A 22,161-nucleotide genomic window follows, 5' to 3' on the forward strand; every position below is an offset into this window, starting at 1 on the left:
GTTGTGGGGTCTACTCACCAACCAAGAATTCACAAAATGGGACAAACACCAAATTGAGACTCTGCATGCAGAATTCTGCAAAAAATATCCTTCATGTTTAACGTAAAACACCAAAAAATGCATGCAGAGCAGAATTAGGCCGAATTCCCAAATCTTCCATAACAAAGCCGTCACCTACAGAGAAGTAAACCTGGAGACGAGTCCCCTAAGCAAGCTGGTCCTGGGGCTCTGTTCACAAACACAAACACAAACAGACCCCACAGAGTCCCAGGACAGCAACACAATTAGACCCAACCAGATCACGAGAAAACAAAAAGATAATTACTTGACACATTGGAAAGAATTTACAAAAGAACAGAGCAAACTAGAATGCTATTTGGCCCTAAACAGAAAGTACACAGTGGCAGAATACTGACCACTGTGACTGACCCAAACTTAAGGAACGCTTTGACTATGTACAGACTCAGTGAGCATAGCCTTGCTTTTGAGAAAGGCCGCCGATGGAAGGCCTGGCTCTCAAGAGAAGACAGGCTATGTGCACACTGCCCACAAAATGAGTTGGAAACTGAACTGCACTTCCTAACCTTCTGCCAAATGTATGACCATTTTAGAGACACATATTTCCCTCAGATTACACAGATCCACAAAGAATTTGAAAACAAATCCAATTTTCATAAACTCCCATATCTATTGGGGGAAATACCACAGTGTGCAATCACAGCATCAACATTTGTGACCTGTTGCCACAAGAAAGGGCAACCAGTGAAGAACAAACACCATTGTAAATACAATATATGTTTATTTTTTTCACCTTCTGTACTTTAGCTATTTGCACATCATTACAACACTGTATACAGTTGACGTCGGAAGTTTACATACACCTTAGCCAAATACATTTAAACTCAGTTTTTCACAATTCCTGATATTCAATCCTAGTAAAAATTCCCTGTCTTAGGGCCTCCCAAGTGGCGCAGTAGTCTAAGGCACTGCATCGCAGTGCTAGCTGTGCCACTAGAGATTCTGGGTTTGAGTCCAGGCTCTGTCGCTGCCGGCCGCGACCGGGAGACCCATGGGGCGGCACATAATTGGCCCAGTGTCGTCCGGGTTAGGGGAGGGTTTGGCCGGCAGGGATATCCTTGTCTCATCGCGCGCTAGCGATTCCTGTGGCGGGCCGGGCGCAGTGCACGCTGACAAGGTCGCCAGGTGTACGGTGTTTCCTCCGACACATTGGTGCGGCTGGATTCCGGGTTGGATGGGCATTGTGTCAATAAGCAGTGCGGCTTGGTTAGGTTGTGTTTCGGAGGACGCATGGCTCTCGACCTTTGCCTCTCCCGAGTCCGTACGGGAGTTGCAGCAATGAAACAAGACTGTAACTACTACCAATTGGATACCATGACATTGGGGAGATAAAAGGGGTGAAAAAAATAAATTCCCTGTCTTAGGTCAGTTAGGGTCACCACTTTATTTTAAGAATGTGAAATGTCAGAATAACAGTAGAGATTTATTTCAGCTTTTATTTCTTTCATCACATTCCCAGTGGGTCTGAAGTTTACATACACTCAATTAGTATTTAGTAGCATTGCCTTCAAATTGTTTAACTTGGGTCAAACGTTTCAGGTAGCCTTCCACAAGCTTCCCACAATAAGTTGGGTGAATTTTGGCCCATTCCTCCTGACCGAGCTGGTGTAACTGAGTCAGGTTTGTACACTTTCTTGCTCACACACGCTTTTTCAGTTCTGCCCACAAATTTTCTATAGGATTGAGGTCAGGGATTTGTGATGGCCACTCCAATACCTTGACTTTGTTGTCCTTAAGCAGGTTTGTACACTTTCTTGCTCACACACGCTTTTTCAGTTCTGCCCACAAATTTTCTATAGGATTGAGGTCAGGGATTTGTGATGGCCACTCCAATACCTTGACTTTGTTGTCCTTAAGCCATTTTGTCACAACTTTGGAAGTTAGCTTTAACCCTAACCCAACCTTGCTTCACGGTTGGGATGGTGTTTTTCGGCTTGCAAGCCTCCCCTTTTTCCTCCAAACATAAAGGTGGTCATTATGGCAAACAGTTCTATTTTTGTTTCATCAGACTAGAGGACATTTCTCCAAAAAGTATGAACTTTGTTCCCATGTGCAGTTGCAAACCTTAGTCTGTATTTTTTATGGCGGTTTTGGAGCAGTGGCTTCTTCCTTGCTGAGCAGCCTTTCAGGTTATGTCGATTTAGGACTCGTTTTACTGTGGATATAGATACTTTTGTACCTGTTTCCTCCTGCATCTTCACAAGGTTCTTTGCTGTTGTTCTGGGATTGATTTGCACTTTTCACACCAAAGTACGTTCATCTCTAGGAGACAGAACACGTCTCCTTTCTGAGCGGTATGATGGCTGCGTGGTCCCATGGTGTTTATACTTGCGTACTATAGTTTGTACAGATGAACGTGGTACCTTCAGGCGTTTTGTAAATTACTCCCAAGGATGAACCAGACTTGTGGAGGTCTACCATTTTTTTCTGAGGGCTGATTTTCTTTTGATTTTCCCATGATGTCAAGCAAAGAGGCACAGAGTTTGAAGGTAGGCCTTGAAAGACATCCATAGGTACACCTCCAATTGACTCAGGCTAATCACTGGAATTGTGATACAGTGAAATAATCTGTCTGTAAACAATTGTTGGAAAAATTACTTGTGTCATGCACAAAGTAGATGTCCTAACCGACTTGCCAAAACTGTAGTTTGTTAACAAGAAATTTGTGGAGTGGTTGAAAAACGAGTTTTAATGACTCCAACCTGATTTGTATGTAAACTTCCGACTTCAACCATATATACATTGACATTTGAAATGTCTTTTATTTTGTAATGTTTGCTGTAAAAATGTTATTGTTTAATTAACTTTTGTTTATTATCTATTTCACTTGCTTTGGCAATTTTTGACGACCCAAGATGGCGTAGCAGTGCAGACGTGTTTTGTTCGTCCTCTCGTGTACTTTTGTATTTTTCGTACTTTTCTGTATATATTTCTATTTTATTTTCAATCTCTTTTCCATTTTAATTCAACTAAACCTTCCGTTAACCTGCCTCACCCAATGTGATACGGAACCGCTATTATATTTTTTATTTTTTAGACCTTATAGCTAGAACCACCTAGCCATCAGAAGCTAACCAGCTAATTACCTACAAGCTATTTAGTCATTGTTAGCCACTGCTAGCGGCCTTTACCTTCTGCACAGATACCAGCCCTTTTTTTAGCCTGGATAATACTCGCCAACCTACCAGTATCGGACTGTTTCTCCACTGCAACGCCAGATTCCTGCCGTAAACCCTGGACCATTACTCCTGATCTTCGCAGCTAGCTAGCTGCCCCCGAGTGCCCCAGTACCGAAGCTATCCCCGAGGCCCACCTCCCGGCCTACTCAGTTGTTCACCCGGACTCCACCCAAACACGGCCAGAATCCACTACTCCACGGGATCCTTTCCGTAAGCTCTGGACCTTGGCACCGGATCACCGCTGCTATCGAGTGGCTTTAGTGGCTAACCCCCCTGCCCCGAAGCTAGCACCAGTTAGCCGTGAGCCAGGCGCATCTCCCGGCTAGCAAACTAAATGGCGCCCCGCCGCACCACCACGACTGGTCTGCCAACGAATACTCCATCCGCTGTGCCTTCAACCGGCCTCCGCCGGACGTCGGCGCAGACGCTTCTTTTATCCCCGGGCTGCTAACTTTAAACGCTGTGTCTCCCGCGTGCTAGCGTAGTAGCGACTACTCCGTTGCAACCCTGTTCCATCTATTGCTGTCCCCTGGACCCTATGGTCACTTGGCTACATAGCTGATGCCTGCTGGACTGTCCATTAATCACGGTACTCCATTCTGTTTATTTTTGTTTATCTGTCGGCCCCAGCCACGAACTCAGGCCCTGTGTGTAGTTAACTGACCCTCTCTGCCCATTCATTGCCATTTTACCTGTTGTTGTTGTCTTAGCTGATTAGCTGTTGTTGTCTTACCCGTTGTTGTCTTAGCTAGCTCTTCCAATCAACACCTGTGATTGCTTTATGCCTCGCTTTATGTCTCTCTCAAATGTCAATATGCCTTGTATACTGTTGTTTAGGATAATTATCATTGTTTTAGTTTACAATGGAGCCCCTAGTTCCACTCATCATACCTCTGATACCTCCTTTGTCCCACCTCCCACACATGCGGTGACCTCACCCATTATAACCAGCGTGTCCAGAGATACAACCTCTCTTATCATCATTCAGTGCCTGGGCTTACCTCCGCTGTACCCGCACCCCACCATACCCCTGTCTGCACATTATGCCCTGAATCTATTCTAACACGCCCAGAAATCTGCTCCTTTTATTCTTTGTCCACAACGATCTAGACGACCAGTTTTGATAGCCTTTAGCCGTACCTTCATCCTACTCCTCCTCTGTTCCTCGGCTGATGTGGAGGTAAACCCAGGCCCTGCATGTCCTCAGGCACCCTCATTTGTTGACTTCTGTGATCTAAAAAGCCTTGGTTTCATTCATGTTAATATCAGAAGCCTCCTCCCTAAGTTTGTTTTACTCCCTGCTTTAGCACACTCCGCCAACCCGGATGTCCTTGCCATGTCTGAATCCTGGCTTAGGAAGGCCACCAAAAATTCTGAGATTTCCATACCCAACTACAACATTTTCCATCAAGATAGAACTGCCAAAGGGGGAGGAGTTGCAATCTACTGCAGAGATAGCCTGCAAAGTTCTGTCATACTTTCCAGGTCTATAGCCAAACAGTTGGAACTTCTAATTTTAAAAATGAATCTCTCCAGAAATAAGTCTCTCACTGTTGCCGCCTGTTACCGACCCCCCTCTGCTCCCAGCTGTGCCCTGGACACCATATGTGAGTTGATCGCTCCCCATCTAGCTTCAGAGTTCGTTCTGTTAGAAGAACTGAACTTGGATATGCTTAACAGCCCGGCAGTCCTACAATCTAAGCTAGATGCCCTCAATCTCACACAAGTCATCAAGGAACCCACCAGGTACAACCCTAAATCCGTAAACATGGGCACCCTCATAGACATTATCCTGACCAACTTGCCCTCCAAATACACCTCTGCTGTTTTCAATCAGGATCTCAGCGATCACTGCCTCATTGCCTGTATCCTCTATGGGTCCGCGGTCAAACGACCACCCCTCATCACTGTCAAACGCTCCCTAAAACAATTCTGCGAGCAGGCCTTTCTAATCGACCTGGCCCGGGTATCCTGGAAAGATGTTGACCTCATCCCATCAGTCGAGGATGCCTGGTTGTTCTTTAAAAGTAATTTCCTCACCATCTTAGATAAGTATGCCACTTTCAAAAAATGCAGAACTTAAAACAGATATAGCCCCTTGGTTCACTCCAGGCCTGACTGCCCTTGACCAGCACAAAAACATCCTGTGGCGGACTGCAATAGCATCGAATAGCCCCCGCGATATGCAACTGTTCAGGGAAGTCAGGAACCAATACACACAGTCAGTCAGGAAAGCAAAGGCTAGCTTTTTCAAGCAGAAATTTGCATCCTGTTGCTCTAACTCCAAAAAGTTTTGGGACACTGTAAAGTCCATGGAGAACAAGAGCACCCTCTCCCAGCTGCCCACTGCACTGAGGCTATGTTCTGAAAGAGCTGCAAAACCTGGACCCGTACTATCCGCTGCCATTGTTGCAACCCCTATTACCAGCCTGTTCAACCTCTCTTTCGTATTGTCCGAGATCCCTAAAGATTGAAAGCTGCCGTGGTCATCCCCCCTTCAAACGGGGTGACAGTCTAGACCCAAACTGCTATAGACCTATATCTATCCTGCCCTGCCTCTCTAAAGTCTTCGAAAGCCAAGTTGATAGACAGATCACTGACCATTTCGAATCCGAACGTACCTTCTCCGCTGTGCATGCACCTCAGCCACGCTCAAGGTACTAAATTATATCATAACCGCCATCGTTAAAAGACAGCACTGTGCAGCCATCTTCATCGACCTGGCCAAGGCTTTTGACTCTTGTCAATCACCGTATTCTTATCGGCAGACTCAATAGCCTTGGTTTTTCTAATGACTGCCTCGCCTGGATCACCAACTACTTTGCAGACAGAGTTCAGTGTGTCAAATTGGAGGGCGTGTTGTCCGGACCTCTGGCAGACTCTGTGGGGGTACCACAGGGTTCAATTCTCGGGCCGACTCTTTTCTCTGTGTATATATATCAATGATGTCGCTTTTGCTGCGGGCGATTCCCTGATCCACATCTACGCAGATGACACCATTCTGTATACTTCTGGGCCTTCCTTGGACACTGTTCTAACTAACCTCCAAATGAGCTTCAATGCCATACAACACTACTTCCGTGGCCTCCAACTGTTCTTAAACGCTAATAAAACCAAATGCTGCCTGCACCCGCCCGACTAGCATCACCACCCTGGATGGTTCTGACCTAGAATATGTGGACAACTACAAATACCTAGGTGTCTGGCTAGACTGTAAACTCTCCTTCCAGACTCATATTAAACATCCCCAATCCAAAATCAAATCTAGAATCGGCTTTCTATTTTGCAACAAAGCCTCCTTCACTCACGCCGCCAAACTTACCCTAGTAAAACTGACAATCCTGCCGATCCTCGACTTCGGCGATGTCATCTACAAAGTATCTTCCAACACTCTACTCAGCAAACTGGATGCAGTCTATCACAGTGCCATCAGTTTTGTCACCAGAGCCCCATATACTACCCACCACTGCTACCTGTATGCTCTCGTTGGCTGGACCTCGCTTCATATTCGTCGCCAAACCCACTGGGTCCAGGTCATCTGTAAGTCTTTGCTAGGTAAAGCCCCGCCTTATCTCAGCTCACTGGTCACCATAGCAGCACCCACCCGTAGCACACGTTCCAGCAGGTATATTTCACTGGTCATCCCCAAAGCCAACACCTCATTTGGCCCACCTTTCCTTCCAGTTCTTTGCTGCCAATGACTGGAACGAATTGCAAAAATCGCTGAAGCTGGAGACTTTTATTTCCCTCACCAACTTTAAACATCAGATATCTGAGCAGCTAACCGATCGCTGCAGCTGTACAAAGTCCATCTGTAAATAGCCCTTCCAATATACCTACCTCATTCCCATACTGTTTTTATTTACTTTTCTGCTCTTTTGCACACCAGTATCTCTACTTGTACATCATCATCTGCTCATTTATCACTCCAGTGTTAATCTGCTAAATTGTAATTACTTCACTATTATGGCCTATTTATTGCCTACCTCCTCATGCCTTTTGCACACACTGTATATAGACTTTCTTTTTTTCTACTGTGTCATTGACTTGTTTATTGTGTTATTGGCTTGTTTATTGTTTACTCCATGTGTAACTCTGCGTTGTTATCTGTGTCACACTGCTTTGCTTTATCTTGGCCAGGTCGCAGTTGTAAATGAGAACTTGTTCTCAACTAGCCTACCTGGTTAAATAGAGGTGAAATAAAAATAACTAAATAAAAATGTAAACATAAGTTTCCCATGTCAATAAAGCCCCTAAAATGTAAAATTGAAGTTGACGTGAGAGTGCGAGAGACTTCGAAGGTCATGGGAAAACGAGTCCATTACATGCCAATCTTAACCCTGTGGAGGTCCCATATCCCATAGAAGGAAGGTAGACTGGTCCCAGATCTGTTTGCACTGTCTTTCTGACTCCGATGGTCATTGTGATGTGGCTAAGGCAAGATCTGTGATCAGGCTAAAAGAAAAGGGTTTCTATATTGTGTCTCTTTGTACTTAAGTGTCTATCATGATCATGTGCTCAACACATAGAAAGCCTGTTGTGGACTTAAGTGTGATTTTCATTTTTTTTTAAATTATCAAGTTAAATTGGAAAGCATCCATTCTAAGGACTGTGTTGGCTTAAAGTCTGTCTGTCTGTCTTGTGTCCACAGCATGTGGAGAGGCTTGAATGTAAACTGTGCAGACAGTTCAGGCTACACACCCCTCCACCACGCATCACTGAACGGACACAGGTAAGAGTGTGTGTGAATGTGGAGAGGTGGCTGGTGGGGGTGAGGAAGTGTTTGTCCGTGTGCTTGCATGCTTGTGAGTGTAATGCAATGTGATTGCCTTTTCCAGACACACACATACTAGGGCTGGGCGATATATCAAATTCATTTGATTAATTGAAATGTATGTTTTTCTGCGAGATTCCAAATGCCTCTATCACAAGAATCAAGTCATTATTTTATCTGCTAGTTGTCATGTAGTCTTCTTGGTCTCCTTCTCTTCTGCTGTGACTGTTAACCTTCCCGTTTACACATACACACCAACACTTGAAAGCCAGATCAGTGTTAATTGCAAAAAAGCACGTTAAACTATTTTATTAAAATAATGACATTATTAGTGGCTCTTACAGTTGTAGAAGGTTTATATTTAGTCTAGTCATGTCCTGAGTTCATTAGTTCATTGCTGACTGTTTGAAATAGTGTGTTGACCTTTAATTATACAACAAAGCTGATTTAGAGAAAACAGAAACACACTGCTCCAAAAAATAAAGGGAACACTTAAACAACACATCCTAGATCTGAAGGAAAGAATTAATCTTATTAAATACTTTTTTCTTTACATAGTTAAATGTGCTGACAACAAAATCACACAAAAATAATCAATGGAAATCCAATTTCTCAACCCATGGAGGTCTGGATTTGGAGTCACACTCAAAATGAAAGTGGAAAACCACACTTCAGGCTGATCCAACTTTGATGTAATGTCCTTAAAACAAGTCAAAATTAGGCTCAGTAGTGTGTGTGGCCTCCACGTGCCTGTATGACCTCCCTACAACGCCTGGGCATGCTCCTGATGAGGTGGCGGATGGTCTCCTGAGGGATCTCCTCCCAGATCTGGACTAAAGCATCCGCCAACTCCTGGACAGTCTGTGGTGCAACGTGGCGTTGGTGGATGGAGCGAGACATGATGTCCCAGATGTGCTCAATTGGATTCAGGTCTGGGGAACGGGCGGGCCAGTCCATAGCATCAATGCCTTCCTCTTGCAGGAACTGCTGACACACTCCAGCCACATGAGGTCTAGCATTGTCTTGCATTAGGAGGAACCCAGGTCCAACCGCACCAGCATATGGTCTCACAAGGGGTCTGAGGATCTCATCTCGGTACCTAATGGCAGTCAGGCTACCTCTGGCGAGCACATGGAGGGCTGTGTGGCCCTCCAAAGAAATGCCACCCCACACCATGACTGACCCACCGCCAAACCGGTCATGCTGGAGGATGTTGCAGGCAGCAGAACGTTCTCCACGGCGTCTCCAGACTCTGTCACGTCTGTCACATGTGCTCAGTGTGAACCTGCTTTCATCTGTGAAGAGCACAGGGCGCCAGTGGCGAATTTGCCAATCTTGGTGTTCTCTGGCAAATACCAAACGTCCTGCACGGTGTTGGGCTGTAAGCACAACCCCCACCTGTGGACGTCGGGCCCTCATACCACCCTCATGGAGTCTGTTTCTGACCGTTTGAGCAGACACATGCACATTTGTGGCCTGCTGGAGGTCATTTTGCAGGGCTCTGGCAGTGCTCCTCCTGCTCCTCCTTGCACAAAGGCGGAGGTAGCGGTCCTGCTGCTGGGTTGTTGCCCTCCTACGGCCTCCTCCACGTCTCCTGATGTACTGGCCTGTCTCCTGGTAGCGCCTCCATGCTCTGGACACAACGCTGACAGACACAGCAAACCTTCTTGCCACAGCTCGCATTGATGTGCCATCCTGGATGAGCTGCACTACCTGAGACACTTGTGTGGGTTGTAGACTCCGTCTCATGCTACCAGTAGTGTGAAAGCACCGCCAGCATTAAAAAGTAACCAAAACATCAGCCAGGAAGCATAGGAACTGAGAAGTGGTCTGTGGTCACCACCTACAGAACCACTCCTTTATTGGGGGTGTCTTGCTAATTGCCTATAATTTCCACCTGTTGTCTATTCCATTTGCACAACAGCATGTGAAATTTATTGTCAATCAGTGTTGCTTCCTAAGTGGACAGTTTGATTTCACAGAAGTGTGATTGACTTGGAGTTACATTGTGTTGTTTAAGTGTTCCCTTTATTTTTTTGAGCAGTGTATATTGTGAATCTCCCATAAGTTTGAAAAAGCTCTTACATACACACACCAGCCCCTTTCCACATTCACACACACACACACACACACACACACACACACACACACACACACACACACACACACACAAATCCCTTTTTCCCACTGTTGGATTAAGATGAGTCTGATGGCTAGCCCTGCTCAGCCAAACCGTCGGATTAACGCTGTGCTTTGGAGGCAATAATGTGTATTTCCTTCTTTAGAACAGCTGCAGTAGAGGAGGGAGAGAGAGAGGGGGAGAAGGAGAAAGAGAGAGAGTGGGGGAGAAGGAGAGAGAGAGAGAGGGGAGGAGGAGAGAGAGAGAGAGGGAGGAGAAAAATAGAAGGAGAGAGCGGGCGGGAGGGGGAGAAGGAGAGAGTGAGGGGGAGAAGGAGAGAGCGGGCAGGAGGGGGAGAAGGAGAGAGCGGGCGGGAGGGGGAGAAGGAGAGAGCGGGATGCAGGGGGAGAAGGAGAGAGCGGGATGCAGGGGGAGAAGGAGAGAGCGGGATGCAGGGGGGAGAAGGAGAGAGCGGGATGCAGGGGGAGACTGAGAGAAGCAGGGGAGCAGGAGGGAGAGAGCGAAGCAGGGGAGAAGGAGGGAGAGAGCGAAGCGGGGGGAGCAGGAGGGAGAGAGCGAAGCAGGGGGAGAAGGAGGGAGAGAGCGAAGCAGGGGGAGAAGGAGGGAGAGAGCGAAGCAGGGGAGAAGGAGGGAGAGAGCGAAGCAGGGGGAGAAGGAGGGAGAGAGCGAAGCAGGGGGAGAAGGAGGGAGAGAGCGAAGCAGGGGGAGAAGGAGGGAGAGAGCGAAGCAGGGGGAGAAGGAGGGAGAGAGCGAAGCAGGGGAGAAGGAGGGAGAGAGCGAAGGAGGGAGAGAGCGAAGCAGGGGAGAAGGAGGGAGAGAGCGAAGCAGGGAGAGAAGGAGGGAGAGAGCGAAGCAGGGGAGAAGGAGGGAGAGAGCGAAGCAGGGGGAGAAGGAGGGAGAGAGCGAAGCAGGGGGAGAAGGAGGGAGAGAGCGAAGCAGGGGGAGAAGGAGGGAGAGAGCGAAGCAGGGGGAGAAGGAGGGAGAGAGCGAAGCAGGGGGAGAAGGAGGGAGAGAGCGAAGCAGGGAGAGAAGGAGGGAGAGAGCGAAGCAGGGAGAGAAGGAGAGAGAGCGAAGCAGGGGAGAAGGAGGGAGAAGCAGGGGGAGAAGGAGGGAGAGAGCGAAGCAGGGGGAGAAGGAGGGAGAGAGCGAAGCAGGGGGAGAAGGAGGGAAAGAGCGAAGCAGGGGGAGAAGGAGGGAGAGAGCGAAGCAGGGGAGAAGGAGGGAGAGAGCGAAGCAGGGGAGAAGGAGGGAGAGAGAGAAGACAGAGATAAAGGGAGAGAGTGAGAGCGAAGCAGGGGGAGAAGGAGGGAGAGAGCGAAGCAGGGGAGAAGGAGGGAGAGAGCGAAGCAGGGGGAGAAGGAGGGAGAGAGCGAAGCAGGGGGAGAAGGAGAGAGAGCGAAGCAGGGGGAGAAGGAGGGAGAGAGCGAAGCAGGGGGAGAAGGAGGGAGAGAGCGAAGCAGGGAGAGAAGGAGGGAGAGAGCGAAGCAGGGAGAGAAGGAGAGAGAGCGAAGCAGGGGAGAAGGAGGGAGAAGCAGGGGGAGAAGGAGGGAGAGAGCGAAGCAGGGGGAGAAGGAGGGAAAGAGCGAAGCAGGGGGAGAAGGAGGGAGAGAGCGAAGCAGGGGAGAAGGAGGGAGAGAGCGAAGCAGGGGAGAAGGAGGGAGAGAGAGAAGACAGAGATAAAGGGAGAGAGTGAGAGCGAAGGAGGGAGAGTGATAAGTACAGGCTCCAAGTGAAAAACAAGGTCACCAACACACACTTAGAGAAGTTAGAACTTTAGATGAGGGGGGAACAAGGAGGGAACTAACCATTTAACTGTACACTTTTAGACCGTTGAGTTTTGACAATGGATGCATCCTAAATTGCACACTATTCCCTATATACTGTAGTAGTGCACTATATAGGGAATAGGGGGCCATTAGGGACACACTCAATGTGAACGTGGCGTTCTAAAAGGTGAAGCAACAAACTGAATTCTTTCAATGTGAAGAGTTAATTTCAGTCCAGCTAATGCTATTAATGATTTGAATCCACACACATATAAACATTCAAGGCAGCCTTGGTTATGCAGCTGGCATTATGATTCAGACCAAGTAAAGTACTTATGCTTTTCTTTCTCTCTCCCCCTTCTCGCTCTGTTTCCATTATCTTTCTTTCTTTCTTTCTTTCTTTCTCGCTCGGTTTCTGTTTCTTTTCCCTCTCCTCTTCTTTCTCTCTCTCTCTTTACGGTTTCTTGCCTTTCTCTCCCCATCTTTCCCCCTCTCTCTCTATTCCATCTCTCTATTCCATCTCTTCCCTCTATCTCCCTTACTCTCTCTCACTCCCCTTACTGCTCTCCTCTCTCTCCATCCCCTTCTGCCATCCTTCCCCCATCCTCCTCCCCCCTCCTTCCCTTCCTCAGGGACGTGGTGTTGAAGTTGCTCCAGTTTGAAGCCTCTACCAATGTGGCTGACAGTAAGGGCTGCTTCCCCTTGCACCTGGCCGCCTGGCGTGGGGACGTCGACATCGTCCGTATCCTCGTCCACCACGGGCCCTCACACTGCCGCGTCAACCAGCAGGTGACTACACACTGTTCTGTTCTACACTGTTCTGTTCTACACTGTTCTGTTCTACACTGTTCTGTTCTACACACTATTATGTACTACACACTATTATGTACTACACACTATTATGTACTACACACTTCTGTACCACACACTATTATGTACTGCACATGATTCTGTACTACACACTGTTCTGTTCTACACTGTTCTGTTCTACACACTATTCTGTACCGCACACTATTATGTACTGCACTTGATTCTGTACTACACACTATTATGTACTGCACACGATTCTGTACTACACACTATTCTGTTCTACACTGTTCTGTACTATACACTATTATGTTCTACACAGTATTCTGTTCTACACTGTTCTGTACTATACACTGTTCTGTACTATACACTATTATGTACTACACACTATTCTGTTCTACACACTATTCTGTTCTACACTATTTGGTACTTCACACGGTTCTGTGCTACACTATTATGTACTACACTATACTGTACTACACACTTCTGTTCCACACTATACTGTACTACACACTGTTCTGTTCGACACCATGCTGTATTACACACTATTCTGTACTACACTGTTCTGTACTACACACTGTTCTACACTATACTGTTCTGTTCTACACTATACTGTACTACACACTATTCTGTACTGCACACTATTCTGTACTACATGCTATTCTGTACTGCACACTTTTGTACTACACACTTCTGTACCACACTATACTGTACTACACACTATTCTGAACGACACACTATTCTTTACTACACACTGTTCTACAATATTCTGTACTACACACTATTCTGTGCTACACACTATTCTGTGCTACACACTATTCTGTTCGACACACTATTCTGTACTACCCACTGTTCTGTTCGCCTCAATTTTGTTCTACACTATACTGTACTACACACTTCTTTACTACACACTATTCTGTTCTACACTATACTGTACTACACACTTCTTTACTACACACTATTTTGTTCTACACTGTTCTGTTCGACACTATTCTGTTCTACTGTATGCTTTACTACACACTTCTGTTCTACACTTCTGTACTACACACCATTCTGTTCTACACTATACTGTGCTACACACTGTTCTGTTCTACACTATACTGTGCTACACACTGTTCTGTTCTGCACTATACTGTACTATAGACTGTTCTACACTTCTGTACTATACACTATTCTTTACTACACAGTATACACACTGTTCTGCTCGACACTACTGTACTACATACTGTTCTGTTCTACACTATGCTGTACTTAACACTGTTTGGTTCTGCACTATTCTGTACTACACAAAATTCTTTACTACACACTTCTGTGCTACACTACTGTTCTACACACTGTTCTACAATGTTCTGTTCTACACACTGTTCTACACACTCTTCTTTACTACACACTATTCTGTTCTGCACTCTTCTGTACTACACACTGTTCTGTTCTGTTCTGCACTCTTCTTTACTACACACTATTCTGTTATACACTATCATTACTACACACTGTTCTGTTATACACTATCATTACTACACACTATTCTTTACTATACACTATTCTGTACTACACACTATTCTGTACTACACACTGTTCTATTCTACACTATACAGTACTACACACTGTTCTGTTCTGCACTATTCTGTACAACACACTATTCTGTACTACACACTATTCTGTTTTACACACTATTCTGTTCTACACTATACTGTACTACACACTTCTTTACTACACACTATTCTGTTCTACGTTGTTCTGTTCTACACTATACTGTTCTATACACTGTTCTACACTATTCTGTACTACACACTATTCTGTACTGCCTACTGTTCTGTTCGACACTATTCTGTTCTACAGTATACTGTACAACACACTTCTGTTCTGCACTATACTGTACTACACACTGTTCTGTTCTACACTATGCTGTACTACACACTGTTCTGTTCTACACTATGCTGTACTACACACTGTTCGGTTCTACACTATTCTGTACTACCCACTATTATTTACTACACACTATTCTGTTCTACACTGTTCTTTACTACACACTATTCTTTACTACAAACTGTTCTGTACTACACACTGTTCTGTTCTACACTATACTGTTCTACACACTGTTCTGTTCAAGGCCTACCTTCAAACTCAGTGCCTCTTTGCTTGACATCATGGGAAAATCAAAAGAAATCAGCCAAGACCTCAGAAATTGTAGACTTCCACAAGTCTGGTTCATCCTTGGGAGCAATTTCCAAACGCCTGAAGGTACCACGTTCATCTGTACAAACAATAGTACGCAAGTATAAACACCATGGGACCACGCAGCCGTCATACCGCTCAGGAAGGAGCCGCATTCTGTCTCCTAGAGATTACATTTACATTTACATTTAAGTCATTTAGCAGACGCTCTTATCCAGAGCGACTTACAAATTGGTGCATTCACCTTATGATATCCAGTGGAACAACCACTTTACAATAGTGCATCTAAATCTTTTAAGGGGGGGGGGGGTTAGAAGGATTACTTTATCCTATCCTAGGTATTCCTTAAAGAGGTGGGGTTTCAGGTGTCTCCGGAAGGTGGTGATTGACTCCGCTGTCCTGGCGTCGTGAGGGAGCTTGTTCCACCATTGGGGTGCCAGAGCAGCGAACAGTTTTGACTGGGCTAAGCGGGAACTGTGCTTCCTCAGAGGAAGGGGGGCCAGCAGACCAGAGGTGGATGAACGCAGTGCCCTTGTTTGTGTGTAGGGCCTGATCAGAGCCTGAAGGTATGGAGGTGCCGTTCCCTTCACAGCTCCGTAGGCAATCACCATGGTCTTGTAGCGGATGCGAGCATCAACTGGAAGCCAGTGGAGAGAGCGGAGGAGCGGGGTGACGTGAGAGAACTTGGGAAGGTTGAACACCAGACGGGCTGCGGCGTTCTGGATGAGTTGTAGCGGTTTAATGGCACAGGCAGGGAGCCCAGCCAACAGCGACTTGCAGTAATCCAGACGGGAGATGACAAGTGCCTGGATTAGGACCTGCGCCGCTTCCTGTGTGAGGCAGGGTCGTACTCTGCGAATGTTGTAGAGCATGAACCTACAGGATCGGGTCACCGCCTTGATGTTAGTGGAGAACGACAGGGTGTTGTCCAGGATCACGCCAAGGTTCTTAGCACTCTGGGAGGAGGACACAAGGGAGTTGTCAACCGTGATGGCGAGATCATGGAACGGGCAGTCCTTCCCCGGGAGGAAGAGCAGCTCCGTCTTGCCGAGGTTCAGCTTGAGGTGGTGATCCGTCATCCACACTGATATGTCTGACAGACATGCAGAGATGCGATTCGCCGCCTGGTTATCAGAAGGGGGAAAGGAGAAGATTAATTGTGTGTCGTCTGCATAGCAATGATAGGAGAGACCATGTGAGGATATGACAGAGCCAAGTGACTTGGTGTATAGCGAGAATAGGAGAGGGCCTAGAACAGAGCCCTGGGGGACACCAGTGGTGAGAGCGCATGGTGCGGAGACAGATTCTCGCCACGCCACCTGGTAGGAGCGACCTGTCAGGTAGGACGCAATCCAAGCGTGGGCCGCGCCGGAGATGCCCAACTCGGAGAGGGTGGAGAGGAGGATCTGATGGTTCACAGTATCAAAGGCAGCAGATAGGTCTAGAAGGATGAGAGCAGAGGAGAGAGAGTTAGCTTTAGCAGTGCGGAGAGCCTCCGTGACACAGAGAAGAGCAGTCTCAGTTGAATGCCCAGTCTTGAAACCTGACTGATTAGGATCAAGAAGGTCATTCTGAGAGAGATAGCAGGAGAGCTGGCCAAGGACGGCACGTTCAAGAGTTTTGGAGAGAAAAGAAAGAAGGGATACTGGTCTGTAGTTGTTGACATCGGAGGGATCGAGTGTAGGTTTTTTCAGAAGGGGTGCAACTCTCGAAGACGGAAGGGACGTAGCCAGCGGTCAAGGATGAGTTGATGAGCGAGGTGAGGTAGGGGAGAAGGTCTCCGGAAATGGTCTGGAGAAGAGAGGAGGGGATAGGGTCAAGTGGGCAGGTTGTTGGGCGGCCGGCCGTCACAAGACGCGAGATTTCATCTGGAGAGAGAGGGGAGAAAGAGGTCAAAGCACAGGGTAGGGCAGTGTGAGCAGGACCAGCGGTGTCGTTTGACTTAGCAAAAAAAAAAAAAAAGAGATGAACGTACTTTGGTGTGAGAAGTGCAAATCAATCCCAGAACAACAGCAAAGGACCTTGTGAAGATGCTGGAGGAAACAGGTACAAAAGTATCTATATCCACAGTAAAACTAGTCCTATATCGACATAACCTGAAAGGCCGCTCAGCAAGGAAGTAGCCATTGCTCCAAAACCACCATAAAAAAGCCAGACTACGGTTTGTAACTGCACATGGGGACAAAGATCATACTTTTTGGAGAAATGTCCTCTGGTCTGATGAAAAAAAAATAATAGAACTGTTTGGCCATAAAGACCATCGTTATGTTTGGACGAAAAAGGGGGAGGCTTGCAAGCCAACGAACACCATCCCAACCGTGAAGCACGGGGGTGGCAGCATCCTGTTGTGGGGGTGCTTTGCTGCAGGAGGGACTGGTGCACTTCACAAACTAGATGGCTTCATGAGGATGGAAAATTATGTGGATATATTGAAGCAACATCTCAAGACATCAGTCAGGAAGTTGAAGCTTGGTCGCAAATGGGTCTACCAAATGGACAATGACCCCCACAGCATACTTCCAAAGTTGGGTCAAAATGGCAATGATGTCAAGGTATTGGAGTGGCCATCACAAAGCCCTGACCTCAATCCTATAGAAAATGTGTGGGCAGAACTGAAAAAGTGTGTGCGAGCAAGGATCCTACAAACCTGACTCAGTTACACCAGCTCTGTCAGGAGGAATGGGCCAACATTCACCCAACTTATTGTGGGAAGCTTGTGGAAGGCTACCCGAAATGTTTGACCCAAGTTAAACATTTTTAAGGCAATGCTACCAAATACTAATTGAGTGTATGTAAACTTCTGACCCCCCGGGAATGTGATGAAAGAAATAAAATCTGAAATAAATCACTCTCTCTACTATTATTCTGACATTTCACATTCTTAAAATAAAGTGGTGATCCTAACTGACATAAGACAGAGACTTTTTACTAGGATTAAATGTCAGGAATTGTGAAATACTGAGTTTAAATGTATTTGGCTAAGGTGTATGTAAAGTTCCGACTTCAACCGTATGTAAGTCACAGATTATTTACACAATATTGTGTGTGTGTGTGTGTGTGTGTGTGTGTGTGTGTGTGTGTGTGTGTGTGTGTGTGTGTGGCTACAATTTATCTTGGCAATACACTGCCTGCACCAGAAACAGCACCCTGTATATATTACATTTGTCACCAAGATATAGTATCCACTAAACAGCACCCTGTATATATTACACTAGTCACCAAGATATAGTATCCACTAAACAACACCCTGTATATATTACACTAGTCACCAAGATATAGTATCCACTAAACAACACCCTGTATATATTACAATAGTCACCAAGATATAGTATCCACTAAACAACACCCTGTATATATTACACGAGTCACCAAGATATAGTATCCACTAAACAACACCCTGTATATATTACACGAGTCACCAAGATATAGTATCCACTAAACAACACCCTGTATATATTACACGAGTCACCAAGATATAGTATCCACTAAACAACACCCTGTATATATTACACGAGTCACCAAGATATAGTATCCACTAAACAACACCCTGTATATATTACACGAGTCACCAAGATATAGTATCCACTAAACAACACCCTGTATATATTACACGAGTCACCAAGATATAGTATCCACTAAACAACACCCTGTATATATTACACGAGTCACCAAGATATAGTATCCACTAAACAACACCCTGTATATATTACACTAGTCACCAAGATATATTATCCACTAAACAGCACCCTGTATATATTACAATAGTCACCAAGATATAGTATCCACTAAACAACACCCTGTATATATTACACGAGTCACCAAGATATAGTATCCACTAAACAACACCCTGTATATATTACACGAGTCACCAAGATATAGTATCCACTAAACAACACCCTGTATATATTACACTAGTCACCAAGATATAGTATCCACTAAACAACACCCTGTATATATTACATGAGTCACCAAGATATAGTATCCACTAAACAACACCCTGTATATATTACACTAGTCACCAAGATATAGTATCCACTAAACAACACCCTGTATATATTACACGAGTCACCAAGATATAGTATCCACTAAACAACACCCTGTATATATTACACGAGTCACCAAGATATAGTATCCACTAAACAACACCCTGTATATATTACACAAGTCACCAAGTGTCACGACTTCCGCCGAAGTCGGTCCCTCTCCTTGTTCGGGCAGTGTTCGGCGGTCGACGCCACTGACCTTCTAGCCATCACTGATCCATTTTTCATCTTCCATTGGTTTTCTATTGTCTTCCTTCACACCTGGTTCCAATCCCATCAATTACATGTTGTGTATTTAACCCTCTGTTTCCCCTCATGTCCTTGTCGGAGATTGTTTATTGTAAGTGTTTGTGTACGTCTGTACTGGTGTGCGTCGGGTTATGTTTACCCATTGATTTTTATTATTATGTTTTCCGGAGTTTTTTTTTGTATTAAACTGCGCCGTTGGAAACACACTTATTTCTCTCCTGCGTCTGACTTCTCTGCCGCCAGTTAAACACCTGTCGTGTCATTGGCTATGCCGGATTAAGTGATATGACATGCTATTCTATAAAATCCTGTCTCTCTAATTAATATTACCTGATTGAGCTAATCATGTAAATGTAATTAACTAGAAAGTTGGGGCACCACGAAAGAGTGTTTACAGAGCTGTTATCTTCCGAATAAACTCTGAAAGACCTAGTAATATTTTTCATCAATAGCAGTCAATATTAATCGTCACCTTATTTCAGTCTCATCTGAAAGTTGTATATTCTTGGTTATCTTCACGAACCCTGGCTAACAAGTTGAATCAGCAATACAAAATTGGGTTTAATTATTTATTTCCTAAATACCTCACTAATCACACAGAATTACATATACACAGAATGCAAATTATGTCATACCGAAAACGTCCCCGGTGGACGGAACCTGTATGATGGCTTGTTACACAAAGAGAGGGGGTTGGGCTTGAATGAAAGAGCGGGAAGACTGAGGAACAAAGGGAGAAGCTGTGCTATCGTAAATACAGTATCTTATGCATTCTAAATTACCGCCCATTTGGAAAAGGAAAATGCAATAAATATTTACTCTGAGCTGCGCTTCGGTAGGTTGGTCGTAGATGCTGGCTGTGTTGGCCAACAGATCTTCCTGTCCTCTGAAGAATGTCTCTAGTGGTAAATTGGATACGTTGTAGTATCTTCGTTGTGTGTTAGACTGGATACGTCATCTGTCCTTTCCTAGCCCACGTTTACAGCTGCTGTTGCTAACTCAACGGCTTGGAGGTCTCACTTCTTTAGTGAATAAGAGTTCAAAGTTCATACCATTCACAACCAAAGCTCACGCTGAGGTTGGCTTAGTTCTGTAGTTGACATGTTAGTCCTTCTTAACGTATGGACCGTCGTCCTATCGTCCTCAGAACAGGAGGTTACATTTTCGTCAAGGGCTTATACAGTGGGGGAAAAAAGTATTTGATCCCCTGCTGATTTTGTACGTTGCACACTGACAAAGAAAGGATCAGTCTATAATTTTAATGGTGGGTTTATTTGAACAGTGAAAGACAAAATAACAACAAAAATATCCAGAAAAACGCACGTCAAAAATGTTATAAATTGATTTGCATTTTAATGAGGGAAATAAGTATTTGACCCCCTCTCAATCAGAAAGATTTCTGTCTCCCAGGTGTCTTTTATACAGGTAATGAGGTGAGATTAGGAGCACACTCTTAAAGGGAGTGCTCCTAACTGCAGCTTGTTACCTGTAAAAAGACACCTGTCCACAGAAGCAATCAATCAGATTCCAAACTCTCCACCATGGCCAAGACCAAAGAGCTCTCCAAGGATGTCAGGGACAAGATTGTAGACCTACACAAGGCTGGAATGGGCTACAAGACCATCGCCAAGTAGCTTGGTGAGGTGACAACATTTGGTGCGATTATTCGCAAATGGAAGAAACACAAAAGAACTGTCAATATCCCTTGGCCTGGGGCTCCATGCAAGATCTCACCACGTGGAGTTGCAATGATCATGAGAACGGTGAGGAATCAGCCCAGAACTACATGGGAGGATCTTGTTAATGATCTCAAGGCAGCTGGGACCAGTGTCACCAAGAAAACAATTGGTAACACACTATGCCGTGAAGGACTGAAATCCTGCAGCGCCCGCAAGGTCCCCCTGCTCAAGAATACATATACATGCCCGTCTGAAGTCTGCCAATGAACATCTGAATGACTCCGAGGACAACTGGTGAAAGTGTTGTGGTCAGATGAGGCCAAAATGGAGCTCTTTGGCATCAACTCAACTCGCCGTGTTTGGAGGAGGAGGAATGCTGCCTATGACCCCAAGAACACCATCCCCACCGTCAAACATGGAGGTGGAAACATAATGCTTTGGGGGTGTTTTTCTGCTAAGGGTACAGGACAACTTTACTGCATCAAAGGGACGATGGACGGGGCCATGTACGGTCAAATCTTGGGTGAAAACCTCCTTCCCTCAGCCAGGGCATTGAAAATGGGTCGTGGATGGGTATTCCAGCATGACAATGACCCAAAACACATGGCCAAGGCAACAAAGGAGTGGCTCAAGAAGAAGCACATTAAGGTCCTGGAGTGGCCTAGCCAGTCTCCAGACCTTAATCCCAAAGAAAATCTGTGGAGGGAGCTGAAGATTCGAGTTGCCAAACGTCAGCCTCGAAACCTTAATGACTTGGAGAAGATTTGCAAAGAGGAGTGGGACAAAATCCCTCCTGAGATGTGTGCAAACCTGGTGGCCAACTACAAGAAACGTCTGACCTCTGTGATTGCCAACAAGGGTTCTGCCACCAAGTACTAAGTCTCTTGTTTTGCAGAGGGGTCAAATACTTATTTCCCTCATTAAAATGCAAATCCTTTTATAACATTTTTGACATGCATTTTTCTGGATTTTTTTGTTGTTATTCTGTCTCTCACTGTTCAAATAAACCTACTATTAAAATCATAGACTGATCATTTCTTTGTAATTGGGCAAACGTACAAAATCAGCAGGGGATCAAATACTTTCCCCCCACACTGTATAGTGGAGGGAGAGAAGGGTGTGTTTCATAGTTTATAACCCATGTATCTTCACAGGGGCGGGCCACTGACTGAGCAGGTCTCTAACCTTATGAAAACCCAATTCTCTCATTTGGAAGCTAAAATGTAATCTTTTCACAAATAGTTTCATTTAAATTACATTTAAATTGAACA

At 45.5% G+C, this 22,161-nt stretch overlaps 1 protein-coding gene across 1 annotated transcript in view; it reads left to right on the forward strand.

Moving 5' to 3' along the window:
- anks1b (ankyrin repeat and sterile alpha motif domain containing 1B) overlaps window positions 1-22,161 on the forward strand; it is a 323,994-nt gene that overhangs the window by 47,320 nt on the left and 254,513 nt on the right. The window contains 2 exon segments of the mRNA XM_045722208.1: window positions 7,909-7,989; window positions 12,570-12,726. Coding sequence (XP_045578164.1) covers window positions 7,909-7,989; window positions 12,570-12,726 — 238 coding nt within the window.

The sequence above is a fragment of the Salmo salar genome, chromosome ssa07 (assembly GCF_905237065.1).
Source record: "Salmo salar chromosome ssa07, Ssal_v3.1, whole genome shotgun sequence".
In the NCBI taxonomy this organism is placed as follows: Eukaryota; Metazoa; Chordata; class Actinopteri; order Salmoniformes; family Salmonidae; genus Salmo; species Salmo salar.